The sequence below is a fragment of the Heloderma suspectum genome, chromosome 4, assembly GCF_057233095.1.
Source record: "Heloderma suspectum isolate Gila_16-S chromosome 4, 16-S_ref, whole genome shotgun sequence".
In the NCBI taxonomy this organism is placed as follows: Eukaryota; Metazoa; Chordata; class Lepidosauria; order Squamata; family Helodermatidae; genus Heloderma; species Heloderma suspectum.
In genome coordinates this window covers 225151529-225170968 of record NC_139461.1, presented here as the reverse complement: position 1 = coordinate 225170968, position 19440 = coordinate 225151529, and the positions used below count along the sequence as shown (strand labels likewise).

Sequence of the window (19440 nt, the reverse complement as noted above, 5' to 3'; positions counted from 1 at the left end):
AAAACCCCCCAAATAGATGAATTTGTGCTGAACTGTGCTTTTGGGGAAAATGAAGTATACTAGTATTGGGGGAAACTGTCTCTCCTCTAAGTCAGAATTGTTAACCAGGGCAGCATACGCACCCACTATGGCACAAGAGGAAACTGGCACATGAACATGGTAAATATCTTCCTGTCAACAGGACTGACAAGGTATGAGCAGCTAAGGATTTGTAAAGGAAAGGCTGGAAATATATAGCTAAAAATGATGTTCAGGCTTGTATATAAGAGTTAACAAGCAGCCAGAAAAGTATAAGTTTTTCCTGCCAAAAACAGGTCCACGCTTCCTTTTTCACTCCCGCTTAACTTCCTTCCCCACCTGCACTCTCCTGTTTCTTCCCTCCTTAAGATACTGCAACAAATTGCCAAGTGTTTGTTAAATAGCAAGGACTGACATTTCATTTTTATTACTGAGTCAATTGTGCCTGAAAAGCTAAGAGATGCAAATTTTTTTGGAAAGAATCATTGAATTTTATAGCTCTCCAAACAAATTATTCTCTGCACATCAGTTCCTTAAGCCACAGCCATCTGGTCATCACCATAAAACAACCTGCATGAAACATGATTTAGAAAACAAAGCTTTAGAAAGATTACAGACAGACAACTTGAAAGTTTCAAGAAAGAACTCAAGACTCAAAATTAAATTTCTGACTTGAACACAATTTCCACATAAGAAGCTGTGTGAATTCCATCAGGTATGACACATGCTTGTCCATTTCAGTGTGTATAAATGTGGCACAAAGCCCCAATTTATGACAGGCTCCCATGGTGAAACACACTTGTGCATACATCATATGTAATGGCATGTACCTGCCTGAATGTCATTTCTGACAACGGAACTGATTTACATCCATGTAGAAAATTCATTTTACGTGCTGTATCCATAGTATCCTCTTTCCCCTCCATTACATTCATTTATGCTTTACTAACATAATTATAAACTAGTAAACAAATTAAGCTTGTTAGCTTTAAAAAATGCAGGGAGTCAAATGCAAAGGCACTGAGAAACACCATTGTCCGTTGGCTCCCAAGGTCCCAATGCATTAGGGGGCAGTGTAGGAACACAAACTTGCTAGTGCTTTGTTACGGTGCATCCCTCACTAGCTGCTGATGCATAGCTAACACAGCAACAGACACTGATTTATGTTCAACTTTACATTTCATCGGAGAGATTTTCAAAATGCTACACACAGAGTTCAACATTTAGTAGGAAAATACATAGCCACCAAGCGTACAGCAATAAACACAAACACACACACACACACATCTGTAAGAATGCATTTGGAAACTGAACATTACTAGGCAATTCAAATGCATATAGAAGCTCCTATTTCAAACCCACCCCTTGGAGCAGAGATGGATATCTAGCAGCCTGGATCCTTTCCCCTCCAGTCCATCTTAGCCTACAATTCCAGCCATGATGTAAAGAACAAACACATCTGAACGTGGAACTAGGATCTTTGTGAAAATTGGTCACTGACTGCTGGGAAGTCTACATGGAAATGCACAGTGTCAGCCACCAGTGTTGTTGGGCGTTTGACAGGCCCCGTGCCCTGGCAGGGGTCCACTGCTGATTACTGACAAAGTCCTTGAAGTTGCATTTATTGTGAGAAGGAGGAGCAGAAGCCAGGCATCTGGTAGCCCTCCCTGTCCTTCTGGTTGCTGCACTTCTTCAGTCTTCTCTACCAATCTGTTCACCTGCCGTTTCTGTTTGGCACCAAGAACAAAGGGAAGCAGCAGCCTCAACCAACACTTGGGCTGAGGGGGGGACACAGTGAGGGGGGAAGCAAAGAGACTATTGAGGGTGTCTTGCCTAGGGTCTTCCTCCACCACAAAGCACAACCCACGCCCCCTCCCCCATTTTGTGGTTTTGGAAAACTGGACAAGGTGGTGAAAAGCTAACTTGTTTGCCATCCCCTCAAATCAGCATTTTATGTGCAACTGTTCTTGGCTTTTTGGTATTTTGATTGATAGTTTTGGGAGCCAATGAGCAATTCCAGACTGTTTTTAAAAAGTTTTTTTTTTCACATTCTTGTACTTTCCCCTTTGGAAACTGCAAATAGAATCACATACCATTATAGCTATATACTCTGTCACTTGCCTACAGACCTGCTTGGCCTAGAAACAAGAGGAGACATTGTCAGCTGAGCAGTTGCTCTTTGCCTTGCCTTAGTCCTAATTACATAGGCATTCTTTTCATAATCTGGAAAGAACATCATTGGCAAAGACTGATGCATGCTTGTGAGCTTGCTGTACAGCAAGTAATCAAGTCTGTTAGCATGTATCACAATGGTATATACTAGCGATAGAAGGTTCATCCCCAAGCAGGGATCCCCAAGCTTTTTGGACCCATGGGCACATTTGGAAATTGGAGAAACTGCTGTGAGCATCAGCACAAAATCTATTTACGTATGTATTTATTTAAAATATTTCTTGGCTGCCTCTCAGTGCAGAAGTCCTCCCAAGGAGGCTTACAGCAATAAAATACATAAAAAAAGTTAAAATATAAAAGTGATAAAAAGGTAAACACAGTAAAACAGCAATAGAAACAACAACAACAACAACAACATAGCTCCCATGGAGGATGTGGCTAGTCACATAATGGCTGCCAGTGGGGGCTGGCTAGTCAAAAGAGGGGTGTGTATGTGTATGGGGAGGGAGGGAGGGGGAAAAAGCAAGGCAAAGGAGTAGAGTGGAGAGAAAGAGCAAGGCTAGAGGCTAGGAGAGGGAGAAACGGCGAGGTAAAGAAGTAGAGGGGAGAGAAATAGCCAGGCTAGAGGCTGGGGGTGGAGAGAAACAGCAAGATGAAGGGGTGAGTGGGAGAGAAAGAGCAAGGCGAGGAAGGGAGAGAAAGAAAGGAGGCTAGGGATGGGGAAAAGGAGAGAAATAGGGAGGAAAAGGGGTGGGTGGAGAGAAATAGCTAGGCTAGAGGCTGGAAGTGGAGAGAGAGCGTGTGGAGAAAGGTCTGAGGGGACGGAAGAAGAGTGGGCGGGACCAGGAAGCAACTCTTTGCTTCTCTTCCTGTCCACTGAACAGCAGCAGGTTCAGGAACAGGAAGGAAAACCCGGCGCCCTATCTTTTTTCAAATGTATTAGAAGTAAAATTTTGAAGGGGACCGCTTAGTGGGAACCATTGGAGGTCCCCTCAGATACTGCACTTGGGACCCCTGACCTATTGTCTTCCTCCTTCTAATCTCATGGTCATAGGCAAAAGCTCAAAAGTGCCAACATTTATTGGCCTTGCCTCTCCACACCACCCCAATCTCTCTATCCTGCCCATGACTATCACCTTCCAGTGCCAGGAAGTCTCCTGGTTTCGTAAACAACTCCTCCCATTCTCTCTTGTAAACACTTATGCCTGGAACTCTCTCCCAGTACCCCTATAGCAGCTTTCCCAACCTAGTACCCTCCAGATGTTTTGGACTTCAACTCCCACTCAGCGTCAGCCAGCATGGCCAATGGTCAGGAATGCTGGAAGGTGTAGTCTAAAACATCTGGAGGACACCAGGTTGGGGAAGACTGTCCTATGGTATGCCTCCCACTCTTCCTTCAAATCCCTCCTCAGTATTCACTACAAAAGGAATATTTGTTCCCTTAGTGTTGAGACTCTATGCCCACAAGCCAGCTTTCTAGGCACATTCTGCCCTGCTGTTGGGAGAAATCCCTAATGAGATCTTTTAAAATTGAGTGACTGGTAGATCTCCTTTATGAGGAGCTCAGTAAGAATTGTGTTTCCTGATACCAACCCAGTGTACATCTAGGCATATAGGACTCCATCCTCCAGGTTGCACTTATTGTTTGAAGGTAGATCCTGTTTGCTGTCATGAGGAGGAAGAATGCCCAACACTATCACTAGAAGATGTCACTAGAAGACACACGGTCTACATTACAAAACCTGAAAGACATTCACTGGCACATCACTTCTTGTTCCCTCCTTAAATTTTCTATTGTACTCAATGGGATGAATACCATAAAGCAGGCTTCCCCAACATGGTGCTCTCCAGATATTTTTGACTTCAACTTCCATCAGCCCCAGCTAGTTTAAAGCGTCTGGAGGGCACCAGGTTGAGGAAGGCTGCTGTAAAGTGACGCCCATGCTAATGTATAGGTTGGCTGAAATGTATCACACCATAAGGCAAATTACAGTATGTATTCATATTGTAGTTCAGCCCTATGGGTGTGGGTTTGTTTTGTTTTTTTTTAGTCTGTGGAGATTTGCCAATATAGGAAGCAGGGGAGTTCCTAGGGACTTAAAAAGATCTGGGGCCCAATCTTTCCATTAGCATCAATGGAAATTTTTTTTCTAAGCTTAATTGCTATGTAGAGGAGGGGATTTTTTTGGGAGGGGGCAGCAAAGTATGCAGGGAGGGGAGGGTTAATCCTTTCCTCCCCAACTGTGATCCCCCTGAAAATTCCCCCCTGAATGGCAGCTAAGCTCATAAAAAACCCTCCCACTGGCACCAACACAAATATTTTTTTTCCTCAGCTAAACTGGCGGGTGGGGGGTGGAGGGTTGCGGGGCATTGCAGCATGTGGGGAGGGAAGGGTTAACCCTCCCCTCCCCATCTGCAATCCCCTTTGGAAATTGCCCCCTACATGGCAATTAAGCTGAGAAAAAAACCCTTCTGTTGGCACCAATGGACACTTAGGGCTCTGGGGAATAGACCCGGGACTGTGGGAAATAGATTTGTGGCCAGGGTCCCATAAGTCCAGACCTAGCAACACCCCTGATAGACAGACATTCCAAAAGGCAGGTGCAATGGGAACATGTAGTCCTCTTTAGAGAGGTTACTCCCTTTCTCACAATATTAGAATTTGGGATTATCCACTGAAGCTGAATGGTGGGAGATTCAGGGCAGACAAAAGTACTTCTTCATACAGCACATAGTTAGAACTATGGAATTCGTGTCTTCAAGATGTGGTGATGGCCACCAATCTGGATGGCTTTAAAAGAGAATTTGACAAATTCATGGAAGGTAAGGCTATCAACGGCTCCCCTACTCATGGTGGCTATATGCTACTTCGAGGATGAAAGGCAGTATGTCTCTGAATGCCAGTTGCTGGGGAACATCAGCGGGAGGGTACTATTGCCCTCATGCCCTGCTTGCAGGATTCCCATAGGCGTCTGGTTGGCCACTGTGGGAAATGGGATGCTGGACTAGATAAGCGTTCAATCTGACCTAGAAGGGCTCTTCATATATTCTTATAATAAAATAAAAAATAAAAAAGCATGAAGTCTGCTCAAGGGTCAAAAATACTCCTTAGTGCAAAATCTCTGACAAATGGTGGTCAGACAGAGGAACATGTATCCGCTATGTGGGACAGATATGCCAATAGATTTGTAAGTATCATAAACATACTTAACCAAAATCAAAATGGCCAAACTCCTCCAACTGAGTTACTGTTTAAAGGTAAAGCACATGTTCAGTGTTCCTTCAGGGTCTTCACCTAGGGCTATTTACCCACAAACAAAATACCCTTCTGAAATACATCTAAAACACACTGGCAAAGGGAGATACTCTTTATCAAACAGATTGCAACTGAAATCCTGGGACCACATATGTTGTACCCAGGGCATACAAAACTTGCATTCCTGGCAGATGTTACCATTTCACATCTTTTTTCTTTTATTTCAACCTGTTTAAGTCTTTTTAGTAGCTCAAAATCAAAACTTTTATTTTTTTCAACTGCACAAATATCCTAAATACATATTTATTCACAAAACACACACAACAATAATGGACAATTACAGCTGCATAATTAGATTTCCACAGAATTAGTAATTTTAGGATTGTAATGCAGGCCACATAACACTGATCACACAATCACGTGCTGAAGTTTTATGGGTTCCTATATGTAACCCATAACTCAAATAAGGTAAAACAAATGGCCATTTATGAGAAAGAGTTCTTGCTGGGAAGTAATTCTGTAATACAAATCTGACTACCAACAACCTCAGTAATCACGGCAGCTAAACTACAGTTTACTATTTAATTTATTAAACTCTGCACAAAAAAAGTTCTCTAGGAGTTGTACAATATAATTTTAAACACTGTAAAGTACAATAAAAATCACAATAAAAACAATAACACAATATAAAACCAATACACATACCAACACAGCACAAAATATAATACGGTTGCAAGAACTAAAACCAACATCAGGTACAAGAGTTAAAATCACACCAGAGGGACTAAAATAATAGTTCTTAAACATAAATAAATACTGAAATACTTAAAAGAGCTACTACTCGTGTGTCCCTTTTTATTGCTAATTGCACTCATCAGGATGAGAAATATCCCAGCTTTTGTGATTTTAAAATCAGGACACATGGTTACAGAGATGATCTCGAAGAAAATGCTAGCAAAAATATGCCAGATTACAAGAAATAAAGTGGTAACTAACCTAATCTCACTATTTCTCAGATGTCATGATTTCTAAACCCCCTGGGGTTATTTTTGTTTTAAGAGTTGCCTGAAGTTCACACATATCTGAAGTTAGCAATTGCAAAATTATATCAACATATAAGTGCTGAAGATCCTCTCTGTGTGTCTATGCAAATAACAGGCAAACAGTGGCAAGTTCCTTATAACGTGGAAATTAATGGCAGCCCTCCAGCTCATAGTCTCCAACTTGACCCTTCTGTGTGACACAGGGCCAAAACCGATATTGTTTTAAATCTTTGTCAAGTAACTCTGTCTCCCCTCACATTTTTACTTCAGTAGGTGTGTGTGGGGGGGTCAATCTGCACTGAAAAACTAGTGTGGGGTGGGGGGCTATTAAGATCCAGAATTGGCCCCTCTGTGCCCACTCCAGGCAAAAAAGAAAGGAAAAGAAAACACACACACACACACACCTAGCTGCTAGGCACAGATTTAAAGTAATATCTGTTTTAGCCCCCAGTTTGCCCAGCCATAGCACAGAGACGAGATATTTTGGTTTTACTTTTAACCTCCCATGTTTTGTAGTAGTTGTTGTTTTGACTTGAGCCTCCTTCATCATAGGATTTGTTCACAATTCTATTACCAGGAATCACATGAGGCTAAAGTCAAACTTTGCTATGAGAAGGGAGATGCAGGGGGAAAGGAGTTCAACTCCAAAAAAGACAGATCTGTTTAATACTGGGTTTGTCCCTCATTGCCAACATGCTGCAGTTTTGGCTCAGGCTGGACATGTTTCTGCTTGTGGCTAAAGCGAAAGCTGGTTATGTTAAAAGATTTCAGTGATGGCAATTGGAAAAAATCAAGTGGTTAACCATAAAGGAAAAAAAAGAAGAACCTAAATCCTGAATGTTTTGAATTATACACAAGCCCATCATGACCAAGAATGAATGAATGAATGAATATATATATATATATATATAAATATAGACTGGGGGGAAATAAATAAAAAAATAAAAGCAGCTTTGGAAAAATTTGAATTGTTAGAAAGAAAATGAAGCAAATCTTGCTCTCCAGACAAGAGAAATGTAGCTCAGGCACACTGCAAAAACTAGAGTTAGGAAAAATCCACCAGTATTTACAACTAATTGGGTACCTCTGGCTGTTTTATTTAAAAAGTGTCTTTGAGACAATGACACCTCACTGAAATGCTTAAAAATCCATTCATATGCACACATGTAGTAAACAAGAACAAAAATCAGAAGATTTAACTCTTACCTGAAAGAAACCGGGAGGAATGGGTCCCCCTGGCATTCCGTCATTTGGAGGAATGTTTCCAAGTACCGGACTTGGCGCTGCAGCTGCGCTCTGTACAAAACACAAATATAGAGATTGATCAAAGAAATAAATAGTACTGGTTTCAGGTCAGCTGAAAAAAGAAAGAAGCCAACACACATCTCAAGGCTCCATCAATTAGTGTATGACCAATAACCAATTTCACCATCATCAAGGCCACCCAAAGGAAAGCCACCCTTTACACTCTGCATTGTAAGAGCGTACCATTAAGACTAATAGAATGCCAATGGTTGCAATTCAAATTGATCTGCAACTGGGATTCTGGCTCTTTTGTCATCAAATAAATTGGTGCGACAACTGCTTTTAAAATGCTGTAATGGAAATCGTAGTAGAAATTACTGCAGCCACTTCAAAAACTAAACAATCATAATGTAATCCTGAAGTTAAAGTGCTCATAGTCAAAGAAAATGGCAAGTTCCTATCTTTGAGTAGAGGACTAGTTGTGGGCTGATGCCTCAACTGCTGTGTTCCAGGCTCTTACTCAGCATACAACACGGCTACTTGTGTAACCTAGCTCGGGAGCATCAGTTTCAAATTTAAAAACCCACAACACGTTTCTATCCCTCTTGATAGAGGAATATATCACCACAATCCTGGACATAATCTAAACTTCTTAGAAGCCTTAAATGTTTAACATGCCATGTTTTATGAAGTAGAATGATCATACTGAATATTTAAAGAAAAGACACACAAAATCTCACCTTTGTATCCTTCCTTTCTCCAGAAGAAACTCAGAGCAGCCTTTTAGCTGCCACACCATAGGTTGCTTGTGAGGTAGGCCCAAGGCCACCTGGTAAACTCTTGTAGCTGAGCAGGAAATCTGAATCCAGGTTTCCCACATCCAAAGCCAACGCTCTAGCCACTCCACCACAATGGCACTCAAGTTTCTCTCTCCTCCCACAAATATTCTATGGATTTCTCGTGACTAAATAGATGTAGGCCTTTAGTCAATGTCCTCATTTGATCTTTGGCACAACTTTATGGGATATATATGGGATTATGGGGAAAGGGCTTACCCATTAATAGGCCCCAGCATAATCTGTTCATCTTGTCTGGAATAAGACATGAACAAGGCATTACACTAACAAAACGAGTGATAATTAAAAATAAACACTTTTATAGCAGGTTCCTGTGCCAACATAAATAACAGCAAAGGTCTACAACTTGGTTTTGCCCAATGAAGAATTTGGTTTCCCCCAACTTTTTACCAATCCAAGTCAAGTCTCTACTAAAGATTACAGATCACCTGTTACCATCATCACATGTATTCCTGCCCAGCATAATATTTACTCTTTCATTTTCTATTTTCCAAGGGGAAATAAAAGATGCCAAGTAGCAAGACAACATCTGGGGGCACGAAGCAAAGGTATGACACAAAAACTGTGGCTGATGGGGAAGGGAAATTCATTTTTACAACTGCTACAGGAAGCACACAGTTCAACACCAGTGAGACTACGGAAGTAAGAATCCAATTTCCATTTCTAAACTATCACTCCACTTCTGGCTGTCACCTATGGAAGCAAACTTAATTAATTTATTTATTGCATTTATACCCCGCCTTTTTTTCCTCTTGCAAGGAACCCAAGGTGGCTTACATTATTCTCCTCCTCTCCATTTTATCCTCACAACAACAACCCTGTGAGGTGGTTTGGGCTGAGAGTGTGTGACTGGCCCAAAGTCACCCAGTGAGCTTCCATGGCCAAGTGGGGACAACTATGAGAAAAACTTAAGCTTTTAAAATTAAATTTTAACATATTCAGTCTCCTTTTAAACACAGATTTGTATGACTGTAACTAGTTCACAACTCAATGGTTCAGTTCACACATAATAACTCATGGTTTGTTTAAACCATGGATTGTCACGGCCGCCCGCAAGCCAGTGCGCTGCCTCCTGTGTGCTTGCTGCATCCACTTTGCTAAACAACCCAGGAATGCTGCCTTCCAGCTGCCTGTCACTTCCGCTTCCCTAAACAACTCAGGAACGCCCCCTGGGTTGTTAGTCTTGATGTCCAAACCTGACATCTAGGTTGAATGTTAAACAACCCAGAATTTGAATCCATGGTTTATTGTTGGGTTAAAACTCTGGCTGTTTAACCCTCAACAAGCCAGAGTGCCAGGCCACAACTAACTTTGTTTAGCGAAGTAGAAGTGGCAAGTGGACAGTGCGCTTGCTTGCAGTTAATGTGTTTGCCAGTTTCTGCTCTGAAAGCGGCAGCATTACATAAGCTAATGAGCTAGAAGGAAAACAAAGAATTCTTCCCTTAAGATATACCATGAGTGATAAAATACTCTTTGTAGACTTGAAAAGAGTAAAGTTGTGCTCCAATCGTTTTTAAGTCAACCCATCATAATTTTGCCTCACAGCTCCCAATTTTCTTATTGCATATCTTTAATGAAACAAGGTCTTGTTGAGAACATTACCTAGTTACCCAAACCTCAAAAGTTCAATCATCCACATGCAACTACCATTCTTCCCACTTAGAGAAGAGATATTTCTAAATACTTTATGAGAAAGCCTCTGCCAATGGTATTGTACATCTTTCAATCCCTGACCTGGAAGTAGAACATTTTACTAAGCTCAAGGTGGGAGTATTTATACAGAAAGAACTGTATGGAGTAATGTCACATGAAAAAAATGTGGAAAATTTACATCCAAGTTGTATATTCTCAAAAGAGATAGGTTCCAAACTTTCTACTAGGGAAGCTCATAAAGGGAATCATGTGTTTTGAACACAAGAATAAGTTAGCTAAGTCAACGACTGGGTTCACACGACACGATAAGCCACAATGGGTTGCGAGCCTTGTTTGTGTCAGCATGGCTTATCGTGATGTCTGAACCTGGCACAGACGATTCAGTGCCGTTTGTTAACCCTGAGAACCAAGGGCTTCTTGTTGGGTTGTTGAGGGTGGCTTGTCCCCAGGGTGGCTTGTCATGATGTCTGAACACAGCAGAATGGCTTGCCCGAAGCAGCTACAGAGCAAATTCCGAAAGATGTCGAGGGAAGCACCAAAGTGGAGTAGGTAATTTACAGGGAAACTGACAAGGCAATGTACTACTGCATTCTGTACATAGCAGACATGCAAATTTGTGCACTTGTGAAGGACCAGGGTGGGAGTGGGGAATTACGAACACATGTCTGTACTTTGGAAGTAGCAGGAAAGAAAGGTGGCAAACAACGTAATTGCTCCAAAAAGGGGGAGTGATCGGGGCGGGGGGGACGTCACTAAATTCCCACATGTGTACTGCATCCTCTCACATTATATCTGTGGAAATTCTCCCCCCGTTCTGCACACTTGTGAAGGACAGAAAAATAAAATTTAAAAAACGTACCCTTATTTGCTGTAAGTACACCTATACTCCCACAGTAAGTACACCCATCCACCCCAATAGCTCCATCCTATTTGGCTGCCGCTTTCAGGTTTCAGGTTCAGGTTCAAGGGAAACATTGAAATGGGGGAGGAAACTGAGAAGGAAGCTTGTCAGTTCAAAACCTAATACACTGACAGGATGACATTGACTAGAGGGATTCCAGCACATACAGAGGGGATATTGAGCTGTACTGCTGAAGAAAATAAACAGTGGACAGGCGAATTTGTGTACTAGCGAACAACAGGGTACTTCTTGTGCACTTCCGAGGCAGCGAAAAATAATTTTTAAAAAGGGTTGTGAATGGAAAAATTGCAGTGAAAAGGGGTGGTGATTGAAGTGGGGTGGGAAGCCAGAAAAGTTTCCCTCTGTAAGCATAAGGATATGAGAGGGGTTGTGCCACAATGGCCCATGGGATATGTGCTGGGAGTGGGCGGGAGGACTAAGGAGGAAACAAGCTGCAGCAAGCCACAGAGTGCCTAATCATCTGTCAGGAGTAACATGGTTTGGTGAGCGAGCAACCAACCCATGGTGGCTTATTCTCACCGTGGCTAATTATGACATGCTAACTGGCCCTATGTTGAATAAATGACTCATTCGTGACTAGGGATAGGTGAATATTGTACTACATTTTAATGCAAACTTACCAGATTTGCATTTCCCAAACCTATGCAAAAATATGAATATTTGCACTTTCCCGAATTTTGTGATGCAGTTCGCAAATTAAAAAATGTGCACAGAAATGGGTATAATAGAGGGAAATCCACACAAAAATGCGTACAACAGGGGAAAGTGAGCACAGAAATGTGTATTTTAGGGGAAGGTGCACACAAAACCACATTAAAGAAAATTACCTACAAAAACGGGTATATTTAGGAAAGTGCATACAACAATGTAATACCTTTAGATAAATGCCCATGAAAATACATGTGAATTTTAGTGCAGACTTTAAAAAAATTGCAAACTGATGCAAAAATGAGACAGAATAAACTTAAAGCAGGAAAAATGAGAAACTCTGCGGTATTGAACTTGACAGATTTGTCCATTCCTAGTTGTGACTAATGTTTGCTAGATTGTACCTTGTGGAAATGTAAACAGAAACATATTTTGTGCTGCATTGCCTCCACTGATCTCTGGTGATAGCCTCATCAACCAGTTATACAGCTACCTACAATTTAATCAGTGGGCTCCACCAAGTTATCATGTTTAAAAAATCACTGTAATAAAATAAGAGTAGTTGGAGGGTTCAATTTATATGATCACTTGTATCTACCATGACTGTACATTTTGCTGTAATTCTTCTATGGTTACTTGTTTTACAGTCTTGTACTTAAGCACTAGCCTGGTAGCTATACAGAACCAGGGATTACATGCAGACAAGTGAGCAGGCTCGTGGCAGAGGGATGGAGAACTCCACCTCTCCTCTGTGCTCAACACAGAAACCAAGCAGGCTGCTAGAAGAGGGAAGCCCTCTCCCCCAAGCCCAGCATAAAAATGCATATGTCCATCCTTCTCTACCAACCCCCAGCAGGCTAGTAATTTTTGTGGGCTTATTTACAAGGCTGTTAACAGACATACCACAGGATAGCAAATTTAAAAATACATCCATGTGAAATGAACTGAAAACCAAATCTACATTCCATGTGGATCAACCACATACATCTCTCCTCCTGTGGGAACATCTATATAAGAATGAGTAACCATGAAAACTACACAACTATGAACTTGTGGCTGATAGGTGTCCTGAAATCTCACCTATCACAGAAATCTCACCTGCCACAAAAATGATTATCAGTCTATCAAGTAAACTTAATCATAACAAATACTGAAAATGCATTTTCAAGTGGTAAAAATGAAGAAGGGATTCATTATTATGATCACACCACAGTAGCTTCACTTTTAATAATAAATACATGTTCATTCTTCATAGCTGAGAAGAAGCAGCTTGAAACAAAGTAAGAAGCCCAAGAGTGGAAAACATATAATTTGTCTTAGTCTGGCAAAACCCTTGCTAGAAAAATGGTTCTCTTCCCTAAGTTAAATTACCTATTTCAAATTCTTCCTGGGATTATGACTGATGAGCAGATTCAGAACAAGCACTTCTGAGTACTTACAAATGCAATGACAGAAAATCCCACGATGTATGTGTGGGGTGTGGGTTTTACACGCATGTACAGACATGTGTGGGATAGCTTAGGACAGTGTTCCCCAACCCAGCACCCTCCAAATGTGTCAGACTACAAATTCTATCATCCCCACCAGCTCAGTCAATTAACACGCTGGTTGGGGGTGATGGGAGCTGTATTGTAACACATTTGGACAGCTCCAGGCTGGGGAGGGCTGATCCAGCTCTGCCATCTTGTTCAGACTTCTCACTTCCATTGGGCAGAAATGGAAATTCTAAGTATGAAAAGAATTCAAGGAAACGTGAATCCATTTTTGATTAGTCTCCTCAGAAATATCTACCAGTTCAGCATTCCTTATACACTGGATACTTGCGTCTGGTAAAAAATGGACTAAACATCTGACCCCATTTCTATAATTGCATCATTTATTGACTATTCTGACAAAGGATTGAGTGCCTTTCTTCCTTGGAAGGAGAATGGCATCTTCCACTTTATAGTTACTTGTAGTTATTGTCTTTCTCTTGAACAACTTAAGGTGAATTGGTATCAGTTATTACAGGCCCAACATTTGTCATCAGCACACATTAGTGCGCATGTATTTCACATGATATTTAATTCTTGTCCAGGTGGTTATTGTTGTTGTTCAGTCGTTAAGTCATATCCAACTCTTCGTGACCGCATGGACCATAGCACGCCAGGCCTTCCTGTCCTCCACTGTCTCCCGGAGTGTGCTCAAGTTCATATTCATTGCATTGGTGATGCTATCTAGCCATCTCAATCCAAGTGGTGTCTTACCCCTATTCAGCATGCACAAATATTTCAGTTTAAGATCTAACAAATGTTGGTAAGGTTGTAATGAGCATGCACACAGGGCGTCATGTTCAGTTTTTTGATAGTGCGAAAACCTTCACAGGACAATCACCTCTGTACAGACCCAACCAGTAGCTCAGTGGTAGAGTACCTGCTTTGCATGCAGAAGGTACCAGGTTCAATCCACGGCTTCTCCAGGTAGGGCTAGAAAAGAATCCTGCCTGAAACCCTTGAAGAGCCACTGCCAGTCAGTGTTGACAATACTGGGCTAGAAAGACCAATGGTCTGGCTCAGTACAAGGCGATGTTCCTATGACCCTAGAGTAGCATTAATACATACCTTCCCCGAGCAGCAAGTGGAAGTATTGCACAAAGAACTTCCTACAGCTGCAAGAATGGAAAGATCAAATCCAACTTGCTGTTAAATCTTGTAGAAAGAAATAGCATTATCTCACTGTGGACAAACCTAGACACCAAATGAGAGCTTCTAAAAACTTAGCGAAATCAAAAGCAGTTTGCATGATATGGTCTTGATTTCTGACAAACACAGATGGATCACTCCTGAGTACAGGTCCATCCAATAAATACCAAATAGATTTTGACATTCCTTTGTTTGTTAATCTGGAATCCTATTTTGGTTGTTCAGGCTAATTTCCCCTATGAAGTAGTTATTAATTATTTTTTCCCTTTGTTTTACCATTTCAAAGTTTAAAAACCTATTATTTAAAATCAATAAAACTTTGTTTAACGTGCACTTTCTGTCTCCTTTTCCTCAACCTGCCAGGATGGAATAGTAGTAAAGAATCAAGAAATGGGGGGGCATAAGAATTCATCCTTTCCATTTTCATTTCCCCCCGAAAACCTATCAGCACACAAAGTAACGCCTTACACTACTGCACAGTGAGACCCCAGTAAGTGTTCTTGTATCACAAGTGGAAAAATCCTAATCATCGTACAAAAATACTCACTTTCCATACTAAGGTGGTCTTGGACTTGGTGTTGAGGACCCCTAGGATGATGGTCCTGGGAAATCTCAACTTCCATGCCAAGGCCGCTGTATCCGGGGCAGCTCAGGACTTCATGGCCGCCATGACAACCATGGGGCTGTCCCAACATGTCATCAGCCCAACACATATAAAAGGACACACACTTGATCTGGTTTTCTCGACTGGGCAGGAGGATGGTGATCTGAAAGTGGAGGAATTAACAGCTGTCCCTTTGTCATGGTCAGATCACTTCTTGTTGAGGTTTAGACTCTTGGCAGCCTTCCCCCTCTGCAAGGGTGGGGTACCTATTAAAATGGTCCGCCCCCAGAGGCTAATGGATTCCGATGATTCCAGAGGGCTCTGGGGGATTTTCCTGCTGGTATGGCTGCGCTCCTGTCGAAGCCCAGGTCGCTCTGTGGAATGCAGAGATGACTTGGGCGGTTGACATGATTGCACCCAAACGCCCTCTCCTCTGAGCAGAGCCTGGCTAGCTCCTTGGTATACACCTGAGCTGAGGGCAATGGAGCAAGAGGGGTAAAGGCTAGGACGTAGGTGGGGGAAAACTCGTGCCGAGTCTGACCGAACACAGGTTAGAGCTCATTATCAAGCCTACTCTGTGGCAGTGAGGGTGCCAAAGAGACAGTTCTTTTCCACCAGCATTGTATCTTCTCAGTGTCGTCCAGCGGAGTTTTTCCGAGTGGTTCGCGGCCTCTTACATTCTGGGCCAGGGAGAGAGACGGTGGAACCCTCGGTTGCACGCTGTGACAAGTTTGTGCAGCACTTTGAAAATAAAGTTGCTCAGATTCGCCATGAATTGGACACCACCATTAATGCAGTTCCATTGGTAGAGGCGTTCAGAGCACCATCTGGTCCAGTTTTATTGGATGAGTTGCTGTTACTGAGGCCTGAGGATGTGGACAAGGTGCTTGCTCAAGTCCAATCAAGGGTGTGCTTAACCCTTGCCCTTCATGGCTTATTAAATCAAACAAGGAGGGGATGTCCGGCTGGGTCCAGGAGGTTATAAATTCCTCCTTGGGAGAGGGAGTGGTTCTGGCCACTTTAAAAGAGGCGGTAATCAGACCACTCCTGAAAAAGCCTAACCTGGACCCGGAGGATGTTAACAATTATAGGCCAGTGGCCAACATCCCCTTCCTGGGCAAGGTGCTTGAGCGTGTGGTTGTAGGACAGCTCCAGGCACTCTTGAATGAAATGGATTATCTAGATCCATTTCAATCGGTCTTCAGGCCTGGTTTTGGAATAGAAACTGCCTTGGTCGCCCTGTGGGATGACATCTGCCGGGAGAGGGACAGGGGGAGTGCGACCCTGTTGATTCTCCTGGACCTCTCAGTGGCTTTTAATACCATTGACCAAGGTATCCTTCTGGATAGGTTTTCTGGGTTGGGAGTTGGAGGCACTACACTGCAGTGGTTCCGCTCCTACTTGGATGTCCGAATCCAGAAGGTGGTGCTGGGGGATTAGTGCTCTGTGCCATGGCAATTATGCCATGGGGTTCCACAGGGCTCTATTTTATCCCCCATGCTGTTTAACATCTACATAAAACCGCTGGGGGGGGTTATCCGGAGGTGTAGGCTGAGGCGCCATCTATATGCAGATGACACCCAGCTCTACCTCTATTTCTCAGTAGTTGTTCTGGATCAGTGTCTGGGCATGGTAATGGACTGGATGAGGGCCAATAAACTGAAACTCAATCCAGACAAGATGGAGGTATTGTTAGAGGGTGGTTCGTCTGCCCTGCATTCAACCTGTTCTGGAGGGGGTTGCGCTCCCCCTAAAGGATCACATTTGTAGTTTGGGGGTGCTCTTGGATCCAGAACTGTCACTTGAGGCACAGGTGAACTCAGTGGCACGGAGTACTTTTTATCAGCTTACGCCGGTATACCAACTACATCCTTATCTGGACAGAGATCGCCTAGCTACAGTTATCCATGCTCTGATAACCTCTCAACTGGATTACTGCAATGCATTATACGTGGGGCTGCCTTTGAAAATGGTCCAGAAACTTCAGCTTGTCCAAAATAGGGCAACAAGATTGTTAACAGGAACTGGCCAACGAGCTCATATTATGCCAGTACTTTTCCAGCTGCACTGGCTGCCAGTCCATTTCTGGCCCCGATTCAAAGTGGCGGTATTAACATTCAAAGCCCTTAATGGCTTGGGGCCAGGTTATCTGAAGGATCGCCTCCTCCCACATGTGCCTGCCCGGACCTTAAGATCATCCTCAGCGGCCCTTCTCCGTAAGCCCCTGCCAAAGGAAGTGAGGCGGGTGGCTATTAGGAGGAGGGCCTTTTCTGCTGTGGCACCCTGGCTGTGGAATGAGCTCCCTAGTAAGGTTCGCCTGGCACCTACCTTATATTATTTCCAGTGCCAGGTGAAGACGTTTTTATTTTCCCAGGCATTTTAGCATTTTCGCTTTCTAGACTTTTAGCTTTGCTGTTTAAAATTTGTATTTTAAATCCCTGCATTGCTGTTAGGTTTTATTCTGGTTGTATTGTTATACTGTGGTTTTAATGTTTTATATATTTTATATAGTTTTATTGTGTGCTCTTTGGTTTTAATTTTTGTGAACTGCCCAGAAAGCTTTGGCTATTGGGCGATATAGAAATGAAATAAATAAAATAAAATAATGCAACTCAACAGCCAGTTCACTCCCTTTTCAGTTCTCCTTTAGAGGAGTCCCTATAAAAACTGCTGCCCACTAAAATGGGAGGGTGCGATAACAAGGGGAAAAAAATCACCCTCTTTCCCCACTCTTCTCTGGTTTCCTTTTACCTCCCCAGCCATTTTCAGGCACTTCGTCTCCAGCTGTGTAACATTCCTTGAAAATGGCTCCAAGGGAGATAGAAAACTCATGCAACCACCTCTACTGTCCCAAGAAATAATATTCCCCTCAAATCAGCATCACACATAGCTGCTGGCAGGCTCTACATAGACCACTTCATCTACTGAATGTTTGTTTTAAGGAGACATGCAAAACTGTCTATATGTTTGCCATATGCCCTTTTCTGCCTCCTTCCGAGGTACAACAGATGCCAGAACATTTTCCCCCCTACCAGCTTGGGGCGGGGGGGGGGGGGGACAAAGAGGAGAGAAAGCTTTTTCTACAGATTTTTAAAGCATCATTATAAATTCAGGTCTTGCCCGTCTTGAAATACTAATGGATGGCAAAGAATCTGGTAGAATATGACAAGCACAAAGGAAGGAAATCAAGAATGTTTGTAATCCTATATTTCAATAGCTATTTAGAAACATCTGGCATAAGTGACCTTCTGGGTGTGTGTGGGGTGCATGTGTAGCCCCTAGATTAAATTAATGGCTAAGAAAAAGTGTTATCTTGAGCAAATATGAGCACAAATATGGGGTTTTTTAATGAAAAAAATGAAGGGCATAAAAAGGTTGCAAGCCAGTTAGGGAAAATTACTAAAGTTCTGGTTCTCCTTATATATCATAAAACTGAAAAACAGGGAAAGAAGCATAATTTCTCTTCCCTTTGCAGGACATCCTAAAGAGCAAGCGGAAATTTTAAACTAAAGCCACTAAACATCTTGTAACTTTCCTGCAAAGTGAATGAATGCTCTTAATGAAAGTATGTACAGGATCCAGCTCCAAACTGCAGTACATCCAATTACATTTTTTTAAAAAAATAAAAGCTCTCTATCACACAAAGTGCTGCTCCTCCAAAGACAGCAGGCATCGCAATAAAGCTGCCAGCCAATATTTTATTGTTTCAGGAGGTTTCCAGCATACTATAATCCCTTGCTGGTGAGCCTCCCAGAGTTAAACAGATCCCTAAAACAGCCTAGAATAATACAGTTCAGATACTCTTGATTTTCACCAGAAAAAAAAAAAGAATCCTGCACACTGTATTTATCAATGCTATTTATAATGCAAGGTTTTATGATTGCAAACTTGCAAAGAATCAATGCACTGTTGGGTTTTTAAAAAATCAAATGTATAGGTCTATAACTATGTTCTTTATCCACAATGGCAAGAAACTCACCCTGGAATTACAGCCATGCCATTGCAAAAGAATCAGTAGGTATCATGGTCCCTTTGTGTGGTGTGTACAACCTCTCAGCTTGGATATGTTTCAGACACAGCAAGGCATCTGTTACATTTCCTGGCTGGCCTGGAATGCCCTGCACAGCTGCCAGTTGGAATGCAGGGTACAATGCAAAGCTCTTCTAGCACAGGCACACTTCCCATCAAATCATGGAGTTATTTTTCCAAGATACGCACATGTCAGTTCAATGCACACATCGTGACACTTGGTTGGAAGTTAATAATTAAAGTGCCCAGCAGTGCCCTGAACAGAATGCAAAGCAAGAGTTGCATCTACCAGACCTGATGAATTATTTAGAA

The 19440-nt window shown here is 42.4% G+C and overlaps 1 protein-coding gene across 6 annotated transcripts in view; it reads right to left on the bottom strand.

Moving 5' to 3' along the window:
* The window catches only part of SSBP3 (single stranded DNA binding protein 3), a 224012-nt gene that overhangs the window by 55397 nt on the left and 149175 nt on the right, over positions 1 to 19440 (bottom strand). For all 6 annotated transcript variants that reach the window (XM_084852425.1, XM_084852426.1, XM_084852427.1 and 3 more), the window contains one exon: positions 7696 to 7785. In XM_084852425.1, the coding sequence (XP_084708551.1) occupies positions 7696 to 7785 (90 nt within the window). The remainder of the gene's footprint in view (positions 1 to 7695; positions 7786 to 19440) is intronic.